Source organism: Natator depressus, chromosome 2 (genome assembly GCF_965152275.1).
Source record: "Natator depressus isolate rNatDep1 chromosome 2, rNatDep2.hap1, whole genome shotgun sequence".
Classification (NCBI taxonomy): Eukaryota; Metazoa; Chordata; order Testudines; family Cheloniidae; genus Natator; species Natator depressus.
In genome coordinates, this window is record NC_134235.1 from 11,146,543 (window position 1) to 11,173,654 (window position 27,112).

Consider the following 27,112-nt stretch of genomic DNA (forward strand, 5'->3'; position numbering starts at 1 on the left):
GTGGGTTCACTACTGATTGAAAAACTGTACTCTAAGAGTAGTTATCAATGGTTTGCTGTCAAAGTAGGAGGAAGTATCTAATGGGATTACACAGGAGTCTGCACTGGGTTTGGTACAATTCAATATTTTCATTAAAGACTTGGGTAATGGCATGGAGAGTATGCTTATAAAATTTGTGGAATTTCATCGTGTTGATTTCAGACCAATTCTCCAATTTATCAAGGTCCAAAGTGCTTGCAATTTTGGTGTCTTTCACAAACTTTATAAGCATACTTTCCACTCCATTACCCAAGTCATTAATGAAAATACTGAATTCTTTAACAGCCTTTAACATATTTGAAGACTGTTATCAGGCTGGTGTTCAGTTGTTCTTCATGTCCACTTCTTCTTTCATATGGCTTGGGTAGGTAGCAATGATTACAAATTTATATCTAGATTTGATAGCCTGCACCTTGCCACAGCAGTGAGCTGGTGAATGTCCTCCAGGCTCCCAGTGAAAGAATGAAGGGGACACTCAGATATGATGCACTGCATCACTTGTGCCTGGTGACCACAGTTACATACAGGAGTTTGCCTCCTTTACCATTTAAAGAGAGTTTGTTCACATCTCCCATGAGATGTCCTGATGCGATTCAATCTGCACCAGTCTTTCTGACCCAAATCAAAACCTGATGGTTCCTTGGTAGGATCAATGATGAGCTGTTTGTTTTGAGCGGTCAAAATGCTCCACGTGGCTCTCCATTGAATTTCTGCATTGAAGTTGAGTGTAAGGGTCTTGATGCGGTTCCACAGAGGGTTGGCCACTGGATGTCGCATTACCGACTTCCCAGTGAAAGTATAAGCCAAGATTAAAATCCATGTCCGCTGGACTTAGGAAAGGAAGTAATCAGCTTAATGTGCAGCAAGGGAGATTTAAGTTAGATATTGGGAAAAGCTTCCTAACTATAAGGATAGCTAAACCTTGGAGTAGGCTTCTGGAAGGTGTGGAATCCCCATCTGTGACAGACCAATGATGTCTTGTAATATGCAGTGTTGTAGCTGTGTTGGTCCCAGGATATTAAAGCAAAAAAGTGGATGAGGTAATGTTTTATATTGGACCAACTTCTGTTGATGAGAGAGACAAGCTTTTGAGCTTACACAGAGCTCTTTGTCAGGCCTGGGAAATGTACTCAGAGGGTATGTCTACACTGCAATTAAACACCCACAGCTGGGCCTGTGTCAGCTGACCCAGCTTTGTGGGACTCAGGCTACAGGGTTGTTTAATTGCAGTGTAGATATTTGGGCTTTGTCCTCCACCCTGCGAGGACAAAGGGTCCCAGAACCTGGGCTTCAGCCCAAGTCCAAATGCCTGCATCTCAGTTAAACAGCCCCATAGCCCCAGTTCAGCTAGCCCAAGTCATCTGACATGGGCCAGCCAGGGGTGTTTAATTGCAACGGAGACATACCCAGAGTGTCACAGCTAAATACGAGGTACAAGTTGTTTCACATAAATAATGAGCACATATTTCAAGGGACCATTCAAGGTGAAGTGGCCAGTTAATGCCTTTCCAGCCATAGGATGGCTCCTCAATATGCCAGCCTCTCCATAGGATACCTTGAGGAAGAATTTCTGAAAAAATGCACCATGAAACCTGAGATACATGTGAGATACATCGAAGACATTTTCATCCTCTGGACAGATGACCTAAACTCCCTCCAAGATTTCCAGCACAACCTCCACCCATCCATTAAACTCTCTTTAGAACACTCCCACACCAGTATTAACTTTCTGGACACTATGATCAGCATCATCGATGGAACTCTACGGACAGCTACATACAAGAAACCCATTGATCACAACACCTACCTACACAGATTCAGTAACCACCCCCAACATACCAAGAAATCTGTTATCTACTGCCAGGCACTCAGATACCATAGAATATGCTCTGAGGAGAAAGTCCAGGATATACACCTTAACACATTTAAAACTGCCTTCAGCAAACAAGGACACTACACCAGAGTAGTAGATTGCATCATGGAACAGGCCACTCATATACCCCAAGAGAACTGCTTCAAAATGAAAATAAACCCCAATCTGACCGCACACCCCGAGTTGTCACCTACCACCCTACAGTGGAACCCATGCAGGGTATCATTAAATAGTTATACCCCATACTCAATGGAGATCAATGGATGTGATCGTTCCCCTCTATTCGACACTGGTGAGGCCTCATCTGGAGTACTGTGTCCAGTTTTGGGCCCCACACTACAAGAAGGATGTGGATAAATTGGAGAGAGTCCAGCGAAGGGCAACAAAAATGATTAGGGGTCTAGAGCACATGACTTATGAAGAGAGGCTGAGGGAGCTGGGATTGTTTAGTCTGAGGAAGAGAAGAATGAGGGGGGATTTGATAGCTGCTTTCAACTACCTGAAAGGGGGTTCCAAAGAGGATGGCTCTAGACTGTTCTCAATGGTAGCAGATGACAGAACGAGGAGTAATGGTCTCAAGTTGCAATGGGGGAGGTTTAGATTGGATATTAGGAAAAACTTTTTCACTAAGAGGGTGGTGAAACACTGGAATGCGTTACCTAGGGAGGTGGTAGAATCTCCTTCCTTAGAGGTTTTTAAGGTCAGGCTTGACAAAGCCCTGGCTGGGATGATTTAACTGGGAATTGGTCCTGCTTCGAGCAGGGGGTTGGACTAGATGACCTTCTGGGGTCCCTTCCAACCCTGATATTCTATGATTCTATGATTCTATGAGACCAGATCCTGAAAGAGTTACTTCCTGAACCCTCTCTTCTGGCCTTCAGAGAATCCCCCAGCCTCTCTGAGATCATCATCAGAAGCAAGCTACCCACAGACCAGGCAACACCAATTCAAAGCACCACCAGACCCTGCCAGAGCAACAGGTGCAAAACCTACAGATATATCTCCACTGCTAGGATGATCAACAATCCCCACAACATATCTTTCAAGATCCCTGGGTCTTACACATGCCAATCACAAAATATGGGGTACCTTGTTCAGTTTACTAAATACCCCAATAACAACGATGTGGGTAAACATGACAATCACTACACTCCCAAATGAACTCACACAGAAAAATGATGAAAGACAGAAACACCATATCACCTGTGGGTGAACACTTTTCACAAAGTGATCACTCCACATCTGACCTCTCAGTCCTCATCCTCAAAGGAAACCTGCACAACACCTTCAAAAGATGAGCATGAGAGCGTAAATTGATAACTTTGCTAGATAATAAAAATCATGGAATAGAGACTCCGGATTTATGGCTTATTACAACAGTCTATAACCCAATAACCTCTCCCCCACCCAGCTTTTTTCCCCCCTCTCCCCCTATGCCTGGAGAAGTGTTAACTGGACAGTTCACCTTGAATGGTCTCTTGAACTATGTGTTAACTCTTATGTTAAACAATCTGTTCCAACTTGTATTTAACTGTGACATTCTGAGTACCTTTCCCAGACATGAAGAAGAGCGCAGTGTAAGCTCAAAAGCTTGTCTCTGTCACCAACAGAAGTTAGTCCAATAAAAGAGATTACCTCACTCACCTTGTCTCTCTCATATCCTGTAATACACTGAACTAACCTTATGGAATTAAGATACACTTTACTGAGTTAAGTTAAACCTTATTGAAGTAGGGTTGACAACTTTGGGACACGTATTAAAAATGCGATCAGATCTGTTTTGTAGTGGCATTGTACGTATCTTCTGTGGTAGGGAGGGCAGATGCTAATGTATTCCCTCTATTATCAACCCTCTGAAGCCACCCTTCTGGGGAGAAAAGCATATATTAGTTAAAACTGGATACTCTGAGACTAAGAGACAAAGAAAAGTCTTTTGGATAAAACCCTGGGGTTTACCCTGCCTCAGGGCCTTCTTCATGTTCCAGCAAATGGACAGGAGCAACCTGTCTGTGCTGGAAATGAGAGTGAAAGCAAGGGAACTGTCCAGCCTGGGAAGATCCCGGTCAGAGTGGAGAGAGATGTGTGCCTCCACCCCAGCGAGGGAACAGCTGGAGAGCTGAAAGCCAAGAGTGGATGCCCTTACTAGACCTTTGAAGGGAAATACAGATGCAGTAGCTCTGTACTGTGACACCATCATAAGAGGTTGATAAGAACAGGTTAGACACACACTTGTAAGGAATGGTCTAGGTCTGGTTGGTTATGCCTCAGTGTGTGTATGTGTGGAAGGGGTGGGGCTGGACTAGAGGACCTCTCGAGGACCCTTCCGGCCCTACCTTTCTATGATTCTATGAGGTATGTTGTCTTAGCCTAGATGCAGTGGCTACAGATTCTAACCAGCACAGCAGTTAACTTGGCAGATTCGCAGTGAAAGGGTTAATATAATGACAGGTTTCAGAGTAACAGCCGTGTTAGTCTGTATTCGTAAAAAGAAAAAAGAAAAGGAGTACTTGTGGCACCTTAGAGACTAACCAGTTTATTTGAGCATGAGCTTTCGTGAGCTACAGCTCACTTCATCGGATGCATAGCATATCGTGGAAACTGCAGAAGACATTATATACACACAGAGACCATGAAACAAAACTTCCTCCCACCCCACTGTCCTGCTGCTAACAGCTTATCTAAAGTGATCATCAAGTGATCATCAAGGAAGGCCATTTCCAGCACAAATCAAGGTTTTCTCACTCTTCCCCCCCCCCCACACACACAGACACACATACAAACTCACTCTCCTGCTGGTAATAGCCCATCCCTCTTTGAAACCTCTCTTTATAATGCGCATGATAATCAAGGTGGGTCATTTCCAGCACTAATCCAGGTTTTCTCACCACCCCCCCCCCACACACACACCCCCTCCAAAAACCACACACACAAACTCACTCTCCTGCTGGCAATAGCTCATCTTACAATGTGCACAGCAATAATCCAAGTTTAACCAGAACGTCTTGGGGGGGGGGGTTTGTAGGAAAAAAACAAGGGGAGATAGGCGTTCTGGTTAAACTTGGATTATTGCTGTGCACATTGTAAGATGAGCTATTGCCAGCAGGAGAGTGAGTTTGTGTGTGTGGTTTTTGGAGGGGGTGTGTGTGTGGGGGGGGGGTGGTGAGAAAACCTGGATTAGTGCTGGAAATGACCCACCTTGATTATCATGCGCATTATAAAGAGAGGTTTCAAAGAGGGATGGGCTATTACCAGCAGGAGAGTGAGTTTGTATGTGTGTCTGTGTGTGTGTGGGGGGGGGAAGAGTGAGAAAACCTTGATTTGTGCTGGAAATGGCCTTCCTTGATGATCACTTGATGATCACTTTAGATAAGCTGTTAGCAGCAGGACAGTGGGGTGGGAGGAAGTTTTGTTTCATGGTCTCTGTGTGTATATAATGTCTTCTGCAGTTTCCACGATATGCTATGCATCCGATGAAGTGAGCTGTAGCTCACGAAAGCTCATGCTCAAATAAACTGGTTAGTCTCTAAGGTGCCACAAGTACTCCTTTTCTTTTTTCTTTTTGGTTAATATAATAACGACAGTGGTATATAGAAATAGCTTGAATGAGAATATCCAGGTCAGGCTGTTTCAGTTTGCTGATATAGCCCAAGCTGTAGACATAGTGAGTAGCTATGGTAATGATGGCGAATGCAGGCCCAGCAGATTCGCCTGTGGAAAATGCCGTTTAATGTGGGCTAATGTCAAACGATGCAGTGGGCATAGCGAAGCACAGTAAAGTGCATATGTTAAACTGGATAGTCATGCATGCAGCCTGCCCACCGACAAAAAGGATTTATGGGTTATTTATTGCAAATTATATGACAAGAGAAGTACTCCAGCTCATTGGGGTCTAGGGAAATCAAATATTATTCTCCCATCACAGAGGGTGCTAAAATGTGTGCTGTAGACTCCAGTCACATCTCTCGATGTTTACAAACAGCAGCTCGTTGTTCAGTTGTCCAGGCTGGATTTTGAAAATTGGAGCTGACATTTCACGAGCAGCAATGTTGTTTCTCGTGCTCTGGTTCAGGGCAGAGAATGAGTTCTGCAAGGGTCAGGAAGGAAGGAATCCTTGCTGGGTATACTGCATGTGGCTGGTTGCATTGTAGTTGTGTGGGGGGGGGGGGAGGAAGGGGGGCATGTTTGTGTAAGGCATGCCTTTCTCTGAAACATTAGATCACAATGTGATCAGATCAGAATCAGGATTTCCAATCTGATAGACCAAAGGCCTGATGCAGTGTATTACATTCTATGGCCAAATTGTCAGTTGGTGCAAATTGGTGTAGCTCCATTGATTTCAACTGAATTATGCCAGATTACACCAGCTGAGGGTCTGGCTCATGTTTCTCTGTAATGTATTGCAAAGCCCCCCATAGCCATTATTTGAACTCTGCCTCTGCTTGAGTATTCAGTTCAGACCGAGCCACAATGTCAGTTAGAAGTCCAAGAACGTGGGCCAGTAAAGTGCCAGCATGGCACATTCAGAGCCTCATTTGGCATGCAACCAATGCCATTATTTCTCCACCTCCTCATGAAGGCTTTTCCTGTAACAGCAATCACCCTGATTGCTTTGTGGGATCTTCACACAGAATAAATGACTCTGGTGATTGATTTGGTCTATCATAGTAGCTCTTTACTGCTTTGGATACCATGAGGCTATCTAGTCATTGCCCAATTGCCTTGCAACTTGCCAGTTACCCAAGGATCACACTTGATTTACACAAACTAAATCAGAGTGTGGCTGCCTTGATATTTATCCAGAACTACAAATCCCAGCATACCATGCTTCAGCTTGATCCCAGCAATCAATATATTATCACCTTGCAGATCAGGCCTGTAGGCACTATTGTAACACAAATTATAACAACAACATCATGTAGTCTGGGGCCTTGGGTCTCCACTGACAACAGCTTCTTATTAAAGATGACAAGTGCTGTGGACTGCACTGTGAGTTTCATTGAGCCTTTAGTCATCTTTGCTGTACTCCAAACTATATAGGTTAGTGTCACGTACCTGGGTGTGGGTGAATAGGACAAGTCCAAGTGATTTTGATTGTGCTTTTTAATGGTATGATGGAATTAAACCCCAAACCAGCCACATGATTATTGCCCAGGCCTTAGTAATTAGACTTTACCTGGGACCCTGTGCTTGGTTTGGTTGCTTTTTCAGTGGCAAGACATTTGCTTTCCCCTAAAGAGGCTTGCAGCTAGCACAGGACGACAAGACTCATTAATACCACTTATAAACAAGTTTGTTCTATAAGCAAAGATTAAGTATCTGAGTCTGTTCCCACTGGAGACCCTGAGCTGACCAACCCACGAGCACTCTGCATCATGAAGTGATTCGATAAATCTGAACAAGATTAACAGTCCTTATCCAGAGCGGCTTTTCGAGCAAAGCAAATGAGTAGACAACTTCTGAAAAATCAGGCAATATAAATGCAGGTAAACCATACAGGGCTACATTGCTTTATGCAAGTGACAATCGTATGGAAGAAAACAGGGCTGACAAATTTAGGAGACAATGAGGTAGCTGTAGCTGAGGGGAAGAATGGCCTTAAGGGTAATGTGCTGGCGTAGGACTCAGAGGTGGGTTCTGCTCATGGCTCTGCTAAAGACTCAGGCCCTCCAGCATTTGGGACGGAGAAATCAGCTTGCTTTTCTCCTGTCCCCAAGTACTGCTGCCTCCACCCCTCAGGTATTCTTGCTTCTCTGGTGCTTCTGCCCAATGGGTGCTAATGCAACCCCTGCCACTTGTTATCAGGCTGCTGTTCTGCGGGGAGGGGAAGTTTTGGTGGCTCCATAGGATTTTTGAGCTGCTGTTCTGTGAGCTGTGGTGGTGATGGGGTTTAGTAACTGAAAGGTAGCCATCTGCCAGCCATACTCCCTATCTCAGCCTTGAAGTGCTCCTAGAGTGGGGGCAGGGTGGGACAGACTGGAGGATGGCAGGTATCCCAGCCCCCCCCCCCTGTAGTTCTCTCTCCTTCTCTCCCAGAGGTCTCTGGCCAACCATGGAAAGTGGGAGAGGCAGCTGTTTTTTAGCGTGGCACATAGCTGGGGTGGCTGAGAGAACAGGGTCCATTTTGTGATGTCCCTGGCACCTGGGACAATTCTGTACCAATTCTGTAGTGGGACAGTTGGTACAGAGACCCACATTAGAGAATCACCATTTACCAACAGTTACCTTGCCGCTGTCTCGGAGATGGTATTCTCTGCACAGGGAGACACAGGTGTGCCCTCGGTACCCAGTCCAGTTGGTAAAGGATAGCATTTTCAAGGCTGGAGGGTGGGCAGACACTACCATGGGCAAAGCACTGACCCTCTCTGTCTTTTGGCTGTACATTGGGGATGCTGACAACTATCACACAGGAAGGGCATGAGGCTGAATTCATTAATCCTTGTGAGGTGTGCAAAGTGTTACAGAAGTGTGACATACCAGGAAGAAAGGGAACGTGCGGGAGAGAAGGAGTTGGGGAGGATGGGAGGAGAAAGGGAACAGAGTAATGATGAAGCAGATGGAAATCAAGGCTGTGCTAGAGGGAAGCTCCTCTTTCCCTGCCAGCTGGTACCACGTCCCCTCCCCAGCCCAATTACTGAAAGCACGGCAGGCCAAAAAAAGCAACAGTCAAAACAACCTCATGTCATCTGAGTGTTCCTCAGTCCAGCTGCATGTGCCAGCACATGGCACAGAGATGAGGCATCTCTCTCTTCAGCAGCATGGGAAGAAAGGGTTTGATTCTACTTAGGTCTGGTGCCTTCTTCTCCAATGAGAAAGGAAATGTCAGACCCGCACAGACCCAGTGAGAGGGAGAGTGCGTGGGGAGCAGGGGCAGGGCTCAGTGCCCATTGACTGCCAGGGCATTGCATGGCTTGGAGCTAAACAGAGCTGTGGCAGTGTCATCAAAACTCTCACTTTGGAACAAAAGAAAGAGAGAGAAACACTGTCTCCAATTTGTCAGTCAGCCAGAGCTCTGAGAATGGGAAGTGACAGCTGGTGGCATACAGACTACATTCCCGTTAAGTTTGTGTGAACTCTCAACCCAGCACTACAGCCCATGCCATATCAGCACAAACCAGCACCCCTTTCCAAATCAGCAGGGCAGTTGTTCCTTCCCCACCCTCCCCTCCTCTGTACGCATCCCTGATGCCCAGGAGAAGCATTGCTGAATCAACTACAAAATGCAGAGGAATTGGCAAGGAGAAGGGTCTCTGGAAATCAATTACCTTAAATGCAACTGCCGGTCTGGTAGATGTCTTTTATTTGCATGCTCCTGGACACCTAGAGATTATAGGAATTTACATTGCATGATGATGTTTTTTGGAGGGTGCTCTTTCATAATAATAAATTTGCCCCCCTTTAATGACTACAGCAATGAGCATGGCCTCAAAACCTAGTCAGAGGGAGAGCTTTCCTCCTCACTTCTTGCGACCATGGTTAAATGTCACAGCATCACTGTGAGGCAGGAAGGCATTGTTAAATCCATTTCACAGATAGGGAAGCTGAGGCACAAAGGGGTTAAGTGACTCGCCCTATCTCACACAGCAACTCACTAGCAGAATGAGGAGTAAAGCCCAAGAGTCAAGATTTCCAGTTCTCCATATTGCCTGTTCCTTCAGAATGGCAATGGACTCCACCCCTTTAGGGCCTGGACTGTTGCAATCTGTCTTATTACCTCTTGGGTGTTTCTTTAGAATGCATGTAGGTAATTGGAGTACATTTGTAGACAGCACTGGGTCCTTGTGCCTCTCTTCTTCCTTTCCCATCGTATGCACATCCTCCAATCTTTAGAGCCTGAGAATGCCTAAGAAACTGAAAAGCTGTAAAACGGATGACTATTCCACTATATTAGCATCTTGTATGTGAATCTATCTGGACTCTTAGTGTGACCTCTAGACTGGAGCACTGGTGCCTGGGGGTGCTAGAGAATAAGTGGCTGGCTTACCGCCAGGAAGTAAAAAAAACAACACTTCTGAAAGCTCTGGCCCGGGAGGATGAAGCAGTCACCCGGAAGTTGAGCACTCCGGCAGCAGCAGCTTAATCAGGGAAAGAAAGAGGAAGAAATAAGGAGGGTTGTTGCATCCTTCTGGGACAAGGAAGTCGCTCTCTTCACAGCTCTGGTGGAAGGATGCTTTCAGTTCTGGACATATTGTTACCAGAGAGTGATCGATGCACTGGAAGAAGTTCAGAGAAGAGTAACAGAAATTACTGGGAGGAAGGGGACCGTGTTTTCTGAGAAAGACTGCAAGGGTTAAATCTAGGGAGGTTGCCAGAGTGATGACTAAAGGGAGACCTGCTAAATGGCTACAAATAATGAAAATTTACAAACCAACCAGGGAGAGGAACGATTTAGTTTAATAAAAGGAGGTAACATTTAGGAGTTCTGGGGTGAGGTTATGAAAGTGAAAACGTAAGTTGAATATAAAGAAATATGGCCTTGCACTCAGCTGTATTAGCCTGTAGAGTAATATCCAAAGGGAAATAGCGCCCATTGCTTGACTTTGCACTTCTAAAACTAGACTGCACAAAAACATTGATAAATACATAATAGGAGACAGTCCCGCACTGCGCCCTAGAGAAGGGACTAATGTTCTAACAGCTCATCTCCAGCTCATCTGAAGCTATGATTTGGTGGCCCCACAACTATTTCTTCTATTTATTAATGATGCTAGTGGTGCTCGCATGAAACTCTAAGCAATTCTAATGCAATCTGTCCCTTAGTTTTCCCATGATATACGACCAGCTCCTTTTAAATAAATAGCACGACAACAATGTGTGGGGTTCACTGAGCTGGTCAGGCCAGCTGAGACTCTGCTACATACCAGGGAGCTCCTTGCCCTCCGGCACTGGGATGCTCTGAGGGTCACAGATGGGTGCTATTGTCCACGGTCACAGCGAGTTAGCAGCAGAACTAGGGGCAATCTCGTTGCTCCCTGTCCCATGTCCTCTCCACCGGCCCAAACTGCATCCCCTATGTTCAGGTAACTTTTCCCCTGTTTCTGGTTTCTGTCCAGAGCTGGAACCTGAAGTACCAATATCCTGTGGGAAAGGCATCTCTGGTGGCTTATCCCTCTGAGACTAGGAGTGGAATTGCAGGGAATCTCATAAGAGAAACAATTCCTGTGTGAGTTCCAGCTCAGCTTTTCAGGCTTGAAGTACAGACAGTTTGCAAAGGCATCTGAACCCATGGATGCCTCTTTTAACCCAAACTGTGAGCCAGAATGCTGGAATCTTGTCCTGAATCCAGGACACCAGCTTCCTTGATTTCTCTGTCGGACTCACCCTTGTTTGATGCAGAGGGTTGCTATGTTCTGAGTTTATGGGGCATACACAAGTATTTAGTTATTCTTTTATTTTTCATCCATCCAGTGATGAACAGAAGGCAGCCAGCTGCAGGAGAAGGGTGGGGGAGGGGAAAATATAAAAGCAAAGCGGGGATTATGAATAGCTTCCTTATATGGCTAGAAATGTAGCAGAATTCTTCTGGCAAACGAGTAACTAAGAGTAACATCTGTCACAGTTAAGAAGCTGGCCTAGTAGAAAACTGGTCTGGAGCTCAGAGCAAATGTCCACTGAGTTGTAACCCTTTTGAAGGCTACAAATCTTGTAGCAGTTCTGCCATTCCCTCCTGATGGAGAGGATGTCTAATTGCATTAATGAGTTGCCTTCTTTTCATTCCTTTTTAAAAAATATAGTAGATTTCCTGTACTTCTAGCTGTTTTCACCCCATTGAAGCCACAATCATTTCACCAGACTGTTTAAAGGTACAAGGTTTAATTTTGCTCTTTCTTACATCAGTGTAAAGAAATTCACCCCAGATTTACCCAGTGTATTTGAGAGGAGAATTTGATTTACTCAGCACTATAGAGCTGATTGAGGAGCGCATGTGTAAACCCACACCAGGAGAGCGTGGGTTTCTGTCTCTCTCTATTGGCTGGTCCATGAAGGTGGTTAATGACTGCGCTACTACTTTCACCTAATGAGGCTTAGTCCTTTATCTTAAGTGGCAGAGGCTATGACTTCAGTGTTGAAGACGTGGGGTTCCTAGTCCACTGACAAGCGAAGTGGGGGGTTCATAAACATGCATTCTCACAAATGGGTGTGTAGAGATTGTTTTTGTGAAGCTGTTGTTATTGTTCTAGTGCATGGTAGTACCGAGGTGTCTACTAGTTTTCTCTTTGGCACAATCTTTCCATCCATAAAGAGCTATCACCTTCCTTACACAATAGGGCATTGATTCCTCCACTGTGCACTTAAAGAAGATTCTAAAATCTTACAGGAAGAAAACAGCAGTGTGTCCTCTCATTATCGGGGGATGTTGGGTTCAGTTAATTAATTCTGTGCTTATGAAGGATGTTGGATTAACATCTCTCCAGAGTGAAGTACAAGTAACCTACTGGGCAATTTTCCTTAACCCTGTTGCAGAGGGTCTGTGCTCATATGTACCTTGATCTCTGAGGATGTTACTTCATGAACTGGTTTTTGTGATGCTGGTAAGAAAACAGGACATGAGATCACCAGTTCATATCACAGAGCAGCCAGCAATGACTTGTGGATTGCTCATGGGAGCTGGCGTTGAGCTGGCAGTCATGAAGTGGAAGGCTCCCTCTGGGATTACTGGTCCCCTGAGCCATTTTCTCCTGTGGCATACTGCTAAAAATAGAATTGGTGCCACATATGCATTACATGGTGCATTACTAAAGCATACAGATCTTCAGAAGCAGCTGCTGCTCCCTTCCTTTCAGTCCGTGTCTGCTGGTCATGGACACTGACGAGGAAGAAGTGATGGTGAGTGGGAAGATGGTATTGTCTGAAGTGCTAGTGCAGAGATTGGCAACCTTTGGCTTGCAGCCCTCCAGGGAAAGCCCACTGGCGGGCCGGGCCAGTTTGTTTACCTGCCGCATCCGCAGGTTCGGCCGATCACAGCTTCCACTGGCCGCGGTCACTGTCCCAGGCCAATGGGGGCTGCAGGAAGAGGTGCAGGCTGAGGGATGTGCTGGCTGCTGCTTCCCGCAGCATTGGTGGCTGCCATCTTGCCTGACATAGCACGGATTTAAACAGGGACCTCCAGAGCTGTAAACATGAGCTAAACAGCCAGGCTCCCTAGCTGGGGGCTGTAGCAGACTCACCCCCTCTGTGGACTGGGCACAGAGGTGGATGCTGACCAGTGAGTTACCCAAAAAAATCCAGCAGTTAAAATGTAAAACAGCGCTCTAGCTCAAGATGTAGCGGTTCATACTTTCCCATCTGATGGTCCCTGGTGTTGGCTAAAACAGCATTTGTCGTGTTCTGTAAATGCTGCTTAAGTGCCCTTTATTCACAGATAATAGGTGACCATTTAATTTTGTGTTACAAATGTGAGAGAGACAAGGTGGGAGAGGTAATATCTTTTATTGGACCAACTTCTGTAGGTGGAAGGGACAAGCTTTACAGCTTCACACAGTTCTTCTTCAGGTCTGGAGAAGGTAACCAGATGGTCCAAGCTAAACACAAGGTGGGACAGATTGTTAAGTGTAAGGGATTCACTCTGTGAAGCTCGCATAAAGACAGGTTTCAGAGTAGCGGCCGTGTTAGTCTGTATCCGCAAAAAGAAAAGGAGGACTTGTGGCACCTTAGAGACTAAGAAATTTATTTGAGCATAAGCTTTCGTGAGCTACAGCTCGCTTCACCGGATGCCTTCAGTGGCACCCGATGAAGTGAGCTGTAGCTCACGAAAGCTTATGCTCAAATAAATTTCTTAGCCTCTAAGGGGCATCCGATGAAGTGAGCTGTAGCTCACGAAAGCTTATGCTCAAATAAATTTGTTAGTCTCTAAGGTGCCACAAGTCCTCCTTTTCTTTCTGTGAAGCTCGAAACCGTGACCATGCCACCAACAGAAGCTGGTCTAGTAAAAGCTATTACCTCACCTACCTTCTCTCTCTCTCCTATCTGGGGACCAACACGGTTACCACAACACTGTTAAAATTGTGGCATGCACAGAAAGTACCTTGTAATGCAAATGACCAACATAGTTCTTTCTGCCTATTAAGGAAATGGGAGGTTTCAAGGGAGTTTATTTTGTACCTGCTAAATGTAATGACCAGAGGAGGTCATTGCTGTGTAATTTTAGTGAGCCCATTTCCACTTACAGGGGTGTGGTCAGGAAAGTGAGGAGGCACAGGGGGCACATTGCTGTACACCAGCTATTCTGGGCTGCCTGCCGCAAAGGCCCACAGAGGGCCATTGCACCAGAGCATAAACGGGCCAGCCCTTTGCTTCAACTCTGGCTGTGTCCAGAATTGGGGGGCTCGGGCGGAGAAGCTGCAAAGGCACCTTGGGCTCCTCTTCACATTCTTCAGGCAGGTCCAGGAATGTAGCAACAGAGGACTTTGACCTTTGACTCTGGAGTTTGCTTCCCCCCCATGGTGTGCCAAAGGCCTGCTTGGGTTGTAGAAAATCCCGGCAGCTGTTTAGAATGCAAAAATCTGCAAAGTAAGCTTGTTAATGTAAAGTGAACACCAGTGGGGAATGACAGAGTAGAGATGGAAGGGACCTCTTTGATCACCCTGTTTGTCTCCCTGTCATCAAGTCCTATTGCTAATCCTACCGGGTTTGTGGGGATCTTGTTTTGCTTTTAGGGGGTCATTTTCAGCAGTGGGTGTCCAAGTGACATGTGCACAGCGATGAGGTGTGTGCATATGTGCTTCACTCCTTTTGTGTGTGCATATATGCAGCTTCATACCTGCTTTTATCAATTGGCATGTAACAGGGCGGCAACCTAGGGACCTATATTTTAAAATAATCTTTGCATGGATTAGATTCCTCCCCTCTGGGAGATCTGAGCCTGTACATCGGTGGAACTGGTGCAGTTTTGCTTCATGAAGGCAGGTTGTGGAGTGTCCCTGCAGAGATTCTGAATTTCTGCAGGGCTCCATCCGTGAAAACTAAAAAAGGGATTTTGGAGGCAGGCCAGGAATGGCGAGAGACACAACAGTGGATCTGTATACAAGAAGGGTACAGCAGCCATTGAAGTGGATGTAACTGTAATACCTCCAGCGTACTCTGACTTGAGGAAAAGATTTCATCCTTTCAAGCCCCTGCTGTAAGTTAATGCCAGGGCGGTTTGGGGCCCCTTAACAGCCATCAGCTTTGCATCGCTAAAGCAGTTGTTCGAAGCTTGCTCTTTCATTCCCATAAAGTGCCGACTACTGTGGTCCAGTTTTATTTCGTTGCTCATAAGTTGTGAAAGTGGCTGGAGTGTGTGGTGGGGAGATAGACGCCTGCAATTAGACTGTCATCTGCAAAGCAAGAGAAGTAATGTATATAGCTCAGGAGCACATAGATTTTCTTTTGTTATTAAAAGTGCTTTTTGCTGTTTTTGTAAAGTGGGATCCTTAGCCAATAATCAAATAAGAGAAGCCAGAGATCATTAGAAAAACAATAAAGGTTCAGAATAATGACTCTTAGGGCCTCATTTGCTCCCCAGTTAATTAAACAGACAGCACAGATGCTACTGCTGTTGATAATATCATTCAATTATTGTGCTGCTAAGTATTATGGTCCCTAGGAAATCATTACCCAGGGCTGACTGAGAAGCGGAACTGCAAAGGGCTACTTAAGGGCCAATACACCAGGTCTGTGTTGAAAGAGGGGGCTGAATGCAGCTTTTATCAGGGATGCTGGCTGCTGTGGCCCAGCAAGCGCAAGGGTGTTTGAGTTGGTGGAAGAGCGGTCATGAAAGATGCCCTTGCGGCAAAGTGTTTTTGTGCAGCAAAAAGCAGTTGGTCTGGAGTCAATGGGAGGCACCTTTTATGAGGGAGGAGCTGGGGGGAAGGCACTTAACTGGCTGAAACAAGCTGATGTGTGTTTAAAAAGCTGCTCTGAGCTTGGTCATAGAACAAAAGAGAATCGGAAAGGGAAATGAATGTACCTCAACACCCCAGTTCGTACTAAACTGCCTTTCAGAGGGGACACAGGATATCAGCAAAGCCTCATTTAGTGATGCAAGTAATGGATTCACTGGGCTAAAATCTCCACTCTCCTAGTTTGAGGATGAGTGTACAATGCAGTCTGTCAGTAAGAGGCCTCATCTCAGCACTTAGGGCTTTATCAAACCAAACTTTCCCTTTCAGGAAATGAAACAACAGTGAACTATGGAAGTGAAAGAGCCCGGCATAGAATGCACCCCAAAGTGCTCCCTATCTCCTGTGCTTGTCTTTATGCTGAGAGCATAAACCCGCTAGGCCTCCATTCTCCCAGTGTCTCAGGGGGGCGATGTCTGAGATTGTGGAAGGGGAAGGATTGGCCAACAGGAGAATCCTTTCCCAGGGAGAAGGGGAATCAGTTGGTTTGGGTGCTGAGCCCAGCCCAGCTCTCATCCTGCTCGTCTCTGGCCTCGTACTCCTGCTGCTCAGAACACAGCTAGGTGCTGCCACTCAATCAATACCAAGGGTCAAGTTCACTCCTGATGTAATTCCAGGCATGAATGTAACCCCAGGTGGGAGGGAGGGAGTGGGAATAGTGTTTAAGTCTGCAACCCTTTCTATGATGAGGTTCAACAAGGACAAGTGCAGAGCCCTGCACTTAGGACGGAAGAATCCCATGCACTGCTACAGACTAGAGACCGAGCGGCTAGGCAGCAGTTCTGCAGAAAAGGACCTAGGGATGAGAAGCTGGATATGAGTCAACAGTGTGCCTTTGTTGCCAAGAAGGCTAACGGCATTTTGGGCTGTATAAGTAGGAGCATTGCCAGCAGATCGAGGGACGTGATCATTCCCCTCTATTCAGTATTGGTGAGGCCTCATCAGGAGTACTGTGTCCAGTTTTGGGCCCCACACTACAAGAAGGATGTGGAAAAATTGGAAAGAGTCCAGAGGAGGGCAACAAAAATGATTAGGGGACTGGAACACATGATTTATGAGGAGAGGCTGCGGGAACTGGGATTATTTAGTCTGTGGAAGAGAAGAATGAGGGGGGATTTGATAGCTGCTTTCAACTACCTGAAAGGGGGTTCCAAAGAGGATGGATCTAGACTGTTCTCAGTGGTAGCAGATGACAGAACAAGGAGTAATGGTCTCAAGTTGCAGTGGAGGAGGTTTAGGTTGGATATTAGGAAAAACATTTTCATTAGGAGGGTGGTGAAACACTGGAATGTATTACCTAGGGAGGTGGTGGAATCTTCTTCCTTTGAGGTTTTTAAAGTCAGGCTTGACAAAGCCCTGGCTGGCATGATTTAGTTGGGGATTGGTCCTGCTTTGAGCAGGAGGTTGGACTAGATGACCTTCTGAGGTCCCTTCCAACCCTGATATTTTACAATTCTATGATTCTATGCTGTAACTCCTGCAAGTGCAGTGTAGATTGGGCAGGGGATTTGGAAATATGTATGCCCTCTCCAACAGGAGGTGAGTTCTGGCATCTTCCCTCCATAATGCCCCAGTGGGATCTGTGCTGTGGATCTTCCCCTGCCTTGGCTGAAGTGTGTTTCTTCACACAAACACTTTTAACTGTTTCACTTGAAGGAAAGGAGAACGTGATCCAAGGCCTGAAGGAAGGACAGCGCAGGTTAAAGAAAACAGGGCAGAGTTTAAAGTATGAACCAGTCCTGAAGCTCTCACTCACTTGAGTTTTGCCTCCTTATGACTGTGCTCTACTCTTCAGTTCAGATCTGCACTACAGCTTTCTGGCACCTCCCACGGTGTTTGTCTTTGCACCTGGAGTGCCACCTGTATTATCATTGTTATCTGCTATTTTTGTTATGACCGTGCCTGGAGACCCCGACTGTGGAAGTTGTAGAAGCCATGTACAGTGGTGGCACTGGAGACAGCAGCTAATGACAGTCGGGGGGTTAATGGTCTGCGTGTATGGTATTTTCAGCTGATCTTTATTACCCAGGAAATGCCCTGGGTCATAATCATAATTGCTTTAGTAATATAAAGAAATGTATTTGAAAAATGCCTGGCAGTGGCACTGCTTAGAAATGCTGCCCTTTCCCTTTGCTCTGCCGCATTCACATTGTCTGTGTAACGTGCTGCTCTTGCCTGGGTATTTTGCTTCTGCATCGGACTGTGAATTTTCAAATCGCTCACCATCTGTACTGAAGCACCTACCATGTCGGGGATTGTATTATAAAACCACTTTAGAACGTATTTTGGTTTTGCCTGTGTATATGAAATTCTACACTGGCTTCTTGTAGATCAAGATTATAGTTCCCATGTCTATGGCCCTCTATGGCAGGGTCTCAGTTAGAGCTGGTTGAAAAATGACCCTTATTTTTTTGTGGGGATTTTTCACAAAACTTTCATTTTTTTTTCTGGAAAACCAAAACTCAGAAATGGTCGGGTTTTGAAAACTGTTTTCTAGAAGAAAAAAAAGTTGGTTTTCATTAAAAATGTTTGTTTTTTTGGAAAACCAATAAATCTACATTTTTACCAAAAGACTGCAAATTTTTATTTGGTTTCTATTTCTTCAGTGAGAAACTGGAAAATTGTTTTGGTAGAAAAAGTCCTTGGACAGTGAGACAGATAGACAAATATGCACACATGCACACACAGAGAGTCAACCAGCTCGAGTCCCAATGTAACTTAGAAAATGCCTGTCTACTTATCTGACCTCCATTATCTTAATATCTGAGCTCCTCACAATCTTTCATGTATTTATCCTCACAATTTCCCTGTGAGGCAAGGCAGGGCAGGGCAATTATCCCAATTTTACAGATGGAGCAACTGAGGTACAGACAGATGAAGGGTTATGCCCAAGCTCACTCAGAAAGTCAGCGGTGGATCTTGAAACAAAGTTGCTGGACTCCCAGACTACTGCCCTAGTCACATCCTCTTTGTTCTCTCTGAGACCATCATCCCCCTTAACATCTGCATCTCACTGGAGTTCTGAAGCTGTCCACCTCTAGGTTCAACCTCATGGGAGAAGGAGAGCAAGGGACCTCAGTGGCTAGCCTAAAGGAACTGTCTTCCAGAAGAGGGGGGCATGAGTTTGGCCCTTGAGAGCCCAATGGGAAATGGAATTCCTCAGCTTGTCTTTATCACAACATCAGAAAGGAAAGGAACATAGAGAAACAAGAGGGCAGGGGCTTGGGATGAAGAAGGAGGAAACAGCTGTAGGGAAGTGGATGGAATTCCAGTATTCTAGATGAAATTTCCACTATTCTATGGAAATGAAGGGCCTGTAGGAGAGCTCATAGTATGAGAACTTTAGGTAAATCAGAGCAAGAATGTGCGTGTGCGTGTGCTCAGAATTCTGTTTTGTCCTTACATAGCATCTGTCAGCCAAAGTTCTTTTCAAATGTTCCCAATTCCCCTCTGAACCAGGGAAGTATTATCCCCATTTTATAGAGAGGGAAACTGAGGCATGGATAAGCTAAGTGATTTGCTGCAGGTCACACAGGGAATTGGTGGCAGTGCTGGGAATGAACCCAGGAATTTTGGGGCTGATTCTGCTCTCACTTACACAATGTAAATCAGGAATACGATCACTGCAGTCAATGGAGTTAGCTGTGAGAAGAGATCCAAACTTCTTGATTTCAGTCCTTTGCTCCATTAGTGCAGGAGATTTATTGTGAATGAAATCACTCTCAAAGAGCTTTTCTGGTGTAAACAAAGTGGCTCCTCATCCCCACACAAGCACTCTCTTTTGGCACAGACCTGCTAAAAGGCAGCTTATGCTGTCTGTGCTCCGGGTTTCCTTATGAGTCAGCAGAAATAGAGATTATTCTCATAATGACCATGCTGTTACATTTGTTTATTTACTTGAACAGTCTGTAAGCAGTGTGTGTGTGTGTGTGTGTGAGAGTGAGAGAGAGAGAGAGAGAGAGAGAGAGAGAGAGCGCGCAGATGAATAGTGCTGCTCTATCCTGGGAGAGAGTGATCACAATTGGATCCCTGCTAGAAAAGGGCCCTTTCGCTGGGGAAATGGACAGTTCTCCCAGGTGTCTCCTGGTTCCCAGTTCTGCTCATTCAGAATCTGACCATGCCATGCCGCAGCAAGGGAGCCAGCCTGGGCTCCCAAAGTCCCAAGTAGGAAATGCTGCAGCAAGCACATCAGAGACACACTTGCTCCTCATCTTATTTTCCCCAGACATTAGCCACAACTCCACTTCTTACTGAAACAATTCCCTGCTCTCTCCCCTCTCTCCTTGTCAAGTCTCTTGCCTCTTTCTCTCCTCTCGCTCATCTCTTTTCCTCTCCTTGTCACTTTCTCTTCTCTCTCCCCTCTTTCTTTTCTCTCCTTGTCCCTTCTCATCTTTTCCTCTTCTTGGCTCTGTACATCCTCATCTTTTTCTCACTCCCTTCTCTTTTGCTTGTCTCATTACCCCTTTCTCTACTCTATTTCTCTGTTCTCCTTTATGTCTGTCCTCCTCTTGTCTCTCCCCGATGTTGGCTCTCTTGTTTCCTTGCCTCTCACAGGAAGCTGAATCTCTCCCATAAACTTGTGAACCCATTTGTATGAGGCTATGCTGTTCAGTGTGCTCCTTTTCCCCCTTTAAGGTCACACTGCAAAGCAAAAGTGGGGATCATATTTTAAAGCCAGTTAAGATGCACTTAGTCTATAAAATATGGAGCAGTCTTATACACAGTGAATCTATCTTAGCTAAAGTCCCAGAATGGCTGTTGGAGTTAAACAATCAAGGGCAGTGAAGCTCAGACCTTGTGTGCACACTGGATTACTTTAAGCCCATGCAAATGCTGTTATTTGTTATCTCTGTTCCCTGGATTTAACAGGCCATTTGCTTGTCTTGCCAAAAGCTGCTGGTTTTTACACCACGCTATATGCACAGTGTTATCCACCTGGGAGAGGAGAAGAGACAAGGATGGCAATGAGTGGGGATGTGATAGAGGAGGAATGGTGAAGGGAGGGAAGTAAGTAGAGATAGGGAGAGTGTCCAGGGGAGAGCAAGGGGACACAAGGAGGGGAACATCCAGGGGTGAGGGGAGAAGGAGGATGGGGTTTGTGGAAGTTAACTAGTAAGGAGAAGGGCTTGGACTGGGAAGCTGAGTAGGGATGGCACCGTAGGGACTATCACAGTTGCAGGGCTAGTTGCATCTCTTTCCCCTTTTTAGTTTCCGAGCTCAGCCGCTCAGGTGTCAGGCCTTTACTTCTCCGGAGGTGGAATTCTGCAATACTCCCCTCAGGCCCTGAGCTACATCTCTGCAGCTCAACCATGCAGACCCAGAGTCTGACTGGATTTAGCACCTGTGGTTCTTCCCTTCAGGAGTCTGTGACCTGTGGGGAATACAGCCTTTCTTATAAACCAAACTACTCTTTGTTTTCATAGAATATCAGGGTTGGAAGGGACCTCAGGAGGTCATCCAACCCCCTGCTCAAAGCAGGACCAATCTCCAATTAAATCATCCCAGCCAGGGCTTTGTCAAGCCTGACCTTAAAAACTTCTAAGGAAGGAGATTCCATCACCTCCCTAGGTAACACATTCCAGTGTTTCACCACCCTCCTCGTGAAAAAGTTTTTCCTAATATCCAACCTAAATCTCCCCACTGCAACTTGAGACCATTACTCCTTGTTCTGTCATCTGCTACCACTGAGAACAGTCTAGATCCATCCTCTTTGGAACCCCCTTTCAGGTAGTTGAAAGCAGCTATCAAATCCCCGCTCATTCTTCTCTTCCGTAGACTAAACATCCCCAGTTCCCTCAGCCTCTCCTCATAACTCATGTGTTCCAGTCCCCTAATCATTTTTGTTGCCCTCCGCTGGACTCTTTCCAATTTTTCCACATCCTTTTTGTAGTGTGGGGCCCAAAACTGGACACAGTACTCCAGATGAGGCCTCACCAGTGTCGAATAGAGGGGAACGATCACGTCCCTCGATCTGCTGGCAATTCCCCTACTTATACATCCCAAAATGCCATTGGCCTTCTTGGCAACAAGGGCACACTCTTGACTCATATCCAGCTTCTCGTCCACTGTAACCCCTAGGTCCTTTTCTAAAATCATTTAGAGGGATTTAGAAGGAAAGGGTTTAAAAACAAGGAAGCATTTATGTATATGTCTAGCTCACCTAAGGCCATCCTGTGATAGTGGCCTGGCAGGCCTAGCTCCATCAGGTACTCGGGGGCGGGGGGTCCTGTCTGGCTCCCCATAATTTCTGCTCCTGGCCTTTTGGTCTTCTGTTTCCTGGCCCTGGGCCCTAATATTTCAGGCATTGTCTCTCAACAACCTCCTAGTGTTTGCTGAGAAGTGGCTTATCTTGATCCATTTATCTTCCCTTTCTGCTTCTTTTCCTTACAGCCCCTCATTAAACTAAACCAGTACATTCACCCAGGAAGCATATCAATAATCAGGTCAACACACAGTATTCATAAATTACTCGAGAGCAGCACCATTTCTGCCACAGGTAGGGAGATGGGTTAGAGGGGCTGGGAAGGACAGTATCAAAGAAACCGAGGAGGGATGATGCCGTGTGGAGTATTTTGTACTGTCTACAGCAGGGGTGTGAATGTAGCAAGTGCTGGCCACTGCTGGAGGCAGGAGGCTGGCCTAGATGGCCCACTGGTCTCATCTAGTCATGTGACTCCTCCATGTGAGTGGGGAAGAAGAATCGGAGAGTACTGGGTGGGTGGCCATAAGCAATATGAGGTAAGAAGAGGATGGGCGTGGGGATGTCAGCGGTAGGGTAGGGTAGGCGATGGCGCAGGAGGTGAACGGAATAGGCAGGGTGACAGCCTGGGAGGGCAGGGATGAGGGTGCCATGGTATTTCTGAGCTCCCTCACATTTCCCTTTCAATAGAGATGCAGCTACTTACTTTTCCCTCCCCCCCTGAAATTACATTTAATCTCCAGGACAAGTCAGCCCTCTTTTTTGTGAGTGGCTCCTTTGCAGCCTGGTAGGAGTGCTGCCCGGCCATTACCTCAGCACTTTCTCTTTGAGCTCAGAGTCAATTTGGCAACAACAACAAAATAAAAAGCCCAGAAACTGGCAACTCACCAAAATTAAAAAAATAAAAATAAAAATGAAGCAATGACTGGTTGGCCAATTAAGCTAAAAGCATTTCAGAAGCTAATCCAGCTCACCCTATCAATAATTCAAGGATCCAGAATCCTTCTAACTGTTTGAACACCTTCCACGATGGTAAACCACTAATAGGACAAATGAAATGACTTTTTATGGTTGTATCTCCATGCCACATTCACTCAGGCAAAATCCTGCAGCTCTGTTCATTTAAGGAGTTGGATTATTATTTCTCTTGGTGGAGATGAATCGAGGGCCAACATCTGTTTGTAAACAGTAGTATGTTAAAGCTGCCAGCTCATTTTACTCAGCTCTGATCCTGTAGTTGGTGTCGAAGCAGAGCTTCGTGAAGCAAGACACCCACATGAAACTTGCTTGGTTTCTAGTTTCATTGCAATTGTGATCACTTGGACCAGGTTCCCCAAAAAATGGAATTTAAACCTAGGAGCTTCAGCATTATGGTCCATAGCCCCTTGCCATAAGACTACAGTGGGCTTTGGTTCAGACCCTAAAAGCATAGGTCTCTACCTCTTGAGTTAAAGGAGTAACATCATCACTGATTATTCATTAACTAGTACGGTTGTAGGCTCCTATCTTGTATGATAGCATTCTCTGAAATGCTTCCAGTTCCAGAGCAGGTTAGGAAAACAGGCAGAACTGCAGGGTCTCAATGTGTGGATGAGCTCATGGTGTATGGAGGAGGGTTTTAGGTTTAGTTGGAACTGGAGAACTTTTTGGAAAAGGAGGAGCCTCTACAGGAAGGCTGAGTTCCACCTAAGCCAGAATGGAACCAGACTGCTGGCATGTAGGGTTAAAAGGTTGTAGAGGAACTTTTTAAATTATGGACTGGGAGAAAGCTGGCAGGTGTGGAGGAGCACACACATTCCTTAGGAATGAATTTATTAAAGGGGGAACTCTATATCCAAGTAGAGGGGATTGGAAAGAAGTTGGTAAGGTCCAGGTCGGAGCTAGTGAGGAACAGTCAATGTAAAAGAGTCCCATTTCAATGTAACACATGAAGGCAAGCACCTGAATATTGACAAAATATATAAGGGCTTATATAGACATGGTAGAAGTCTAAATACAAAGATGAGTGAACTAGAGTGCTTGGCATTAAATGAGAGTATTGGTATAATAGTCCCCATGGAATAAGGCTAGTCAATGGGACATGGTAATATCAGGGTACAAAATATATAGGAATGACAGAGTAGGTTGTGCTGGTGGGGAAGTGGCACTGTATGTGAAAGAAAGCACAGAGTCAAATAAAGAAAAATCTTAAATGGATCAAACCATAGAATCTTTATGGGTAGAAATTCCATGCTTGAACAATAAGAGTCTAGCAGGAGGAACATACTACTGACCACCTAACCAGGATGGTGACAATGATTGTGAAATGCTCAGGGAGATTAGAGAGGCTACAAAGGCAGAAAATGGAGTAATAATGGGGGATTTCAACTATATTAACCGGGTATATGTTACCTCATGAATGGATGCAGAGATTAAATTTCTACAAACATTAAATGACTGCTTCTTGGAGCAGCAAGTCCTGGAACCCACAAGAGGAGAGGCAATTCTTGAGTTAGTCTGAAGGGGAACACAGGATCTGGTCCAAAAGGTGAGTATAGCTGGACCGCTCAATAATAGCGACCAAACTGTAATTAAATGTAAACATCCTTGTGGGGGGGAAATACAAAAAAACAAAAAACAAAAAAACAAACAAACAAAAACCCACCACAGGAGCATTTAACTTCAAACGGAGAAACGACACAAAAGTGAGGAAGCTAGTTAAATGGAAATTAAAAGGAACAGTCACAAGGGTGAAATGCCTGCAAACTGCATGGAGACTATTTAGAAAACACCATAATAGGAGCTCAAACTAGATGTATACCCTAAATTAAAAACCAGTAAAAGGACAAAAAAACTGCTACCGTGGTTAAACACTAGAGTTAAAGAGGCAGTTAGAGACAAAAAGGCATCCTTTAAAAATGAGAAGAAAAATTCTTCTACGGGAAATAGAAAGGAGCATAAACTCTGTCAAGTCAAGTGTAAGAGTATAATAAGGCAGGCCAGGAAAGAACATGAAGAGCAACTAAGTAAGGATGCAAAAACTAGCAGCAACTGTTTTCAAAGTACATCAGAAGGAGGAAGGATGCTACACGGTCAGTGGGGCCACTGGATGACCATTATGCTAATTGTGCATTTAAGGAAGATCAGCCTGTTGCAGAGAAGCTAAATGAATTCTCTGCATCAGTCTTCACTGTAGAGGATATGTGGGAAATCCCCACGCCTGAGCCATTCTTTTAGGTGACAATTCTGAGGAACTGTCCCAGATTGAGGTGTCCATAGAGGAGAGTTTGGAACACATTGATAAATTAAACAGTAATAATTCACCTGGACCAGATGGTATTCACCCAAGAGTTCTGAGGGAACTCAAATATAAAATTACAGAACTTCAAACTGTGGTATGTAACCTAGTGCTTAAATCAGCCTTTGTAGCAGATGACTGCAGGGTAACTAATGTAATGAGTATTTTTTAAAAAGGCTGCAGAGACAATCCTGACAATTACAGGCTGGTAAGCCTAACTTCAGTAGTAGGCAACTTGGTTGAAGCTAAGAACAGAATTATCAGACACATAGACAAACACAATATGTTGACGAAGAGTCAACATGTTTTTTGTAAAGGGAAATCATGCCTCACCAATCTGTTAAAATGCTCCGAGGGTGACAACGAGCACATGGACAAGGGTGATCCAGTGGCTATAGTGTACTTGCACTTTCAGAAAGCCTTTGACAAGTTCCCTCACCAAAGGCTATTGAGCAAAATAAGCAGTCATAGGGTAAGGGGGAAGATCCTCTCATGGACAAGTAACTGGTTAAAAGATAGAAAACAAAGGGTAGGATTAAAAGGTCTGTTTTCATAATGGAGAGTGGTAAATAGCAGGATCCCCCAATAATCTGTATCAGGATCTGTGCTGTTTAACATATTCATAAATGATTTAGAAAAAGGGGTGAACAGTGAATTGGCAAAATTTGCAGATGATACAAAATTATTGAAGTTAGTTAAGTCCAAAGCTGACTGTGAAGAGTTACAAAGGGGTCTCACAAAAGTGGGTGACTGGGCAACAAAATGACACACGAAATTCAGTGTTGATAAGTACAAAGTAATGCACATTGGAAAGAATTATCCCAACTATAAATACAAAATAATGGTCTAAATTAGCTTTTACCACTCAAGAAAGAGATCTTGGAGTCATCATGGATGGTTCTCTGAAAACATCCACTCAGTGTGTCGTGGCAGACAAAAAAGCTAACAAAATGTTAGGAACCTTTAGTAAAGAGATACAAAATCAGACAGAAAAATTCATAATGCTGCTATATAAAATCCATAGTATGCCCACACCGTGGATACGGCATGCAGTTCTTGTTGCCTCATCTCAAAAAAGATATATTAAAGTTGGAAATGTGCAGAGAAGGGCAATGAAAACGATTAGGGATATGGAATGGCTTCCATCAGAGGAGTGATTAAGAAGATTGTGACTGTTCAGTTTAGAAAAGAGACAGCTAAGGTATGGTCTATAAAATTATGAATGGTGTGAAGAAAGTGAACAGGGAAGTGCTATTTATCCCTTCACAGAACCCAGAGTCACCTGGTGAAATTAGTAGGCAGCAGGTTTAAAACAAACATAAGGATGTACTGAATGCAATCCATCTGTGGAACTGGTTGTCATGGGATGGGATGTAGTGTAGGCCAAAAGTATAACTGGGTTAAAAAAGAATTAGATAAGTTCATGGAGCATAGGTCCATCAATGACCCTTAGTCAAAATGGTCAGGGGCACAACCCCATGTTCTGGGTGTCCCTAAACCTGCAACGGCCAGAAACTGGGACTGGATGACAGGGGATGGATCACTCAGTAATTGCCTGTTCTATTCATTCCCTCTGAAGCATCTGGCACTGGCCACTGTCAGAGACAGGATACAGGCTTGATGGACCATTGGTGTGTCCCAGTATGGCCGTTCTTGTGTTCTTAGGTGGACTAGCCACTAAAGTGGGACTTGACACGCTGTGCCAGTGTGTCACATTTGCAAACCAGGGCCCATTTTTAAGTAAACCAAGGCTCAACATCCATTGACCCACTCTCGAGTCATAACTTTGTGTTGAGATCATGCGGAAAGAGTGGTTTTGGATGGTTTGTGATGTGAAACTATGTCAA

At 45.1% G+C, this 27,112-nt stretch overlaps 2 protein-coding genes across 2 annotated transcripts in view; one reads left to right on the forward strand and one right to left on the reverse strand.

Moving 5' to 3' along the window:
- LOC141983517 (uncharacterized) overlaps nt 1-816 on the reverse strand; it is a 78,817-nt gene extending 78,001 nt beyond the window's left edge. The window contains exon 1 of the mRNA XM_074946716.1: nt 584-816. Coding sequence (XP_074802817.1) covers nt 584-816 — 233 coding nt within the window. The remainder of the gene's footprint in view (nt 1-583) is intronic.
- Nucleotides 1-27,112, forward strand: part of KCNK9 (potassium two pore domain channel subfamily K member 9) — a 119,689-nt gene that overhangs the window by 69,801 nt on the left and 22,776 nt on the right. The gene's annotated exons all lie outside the window — the stretch shown is intronic.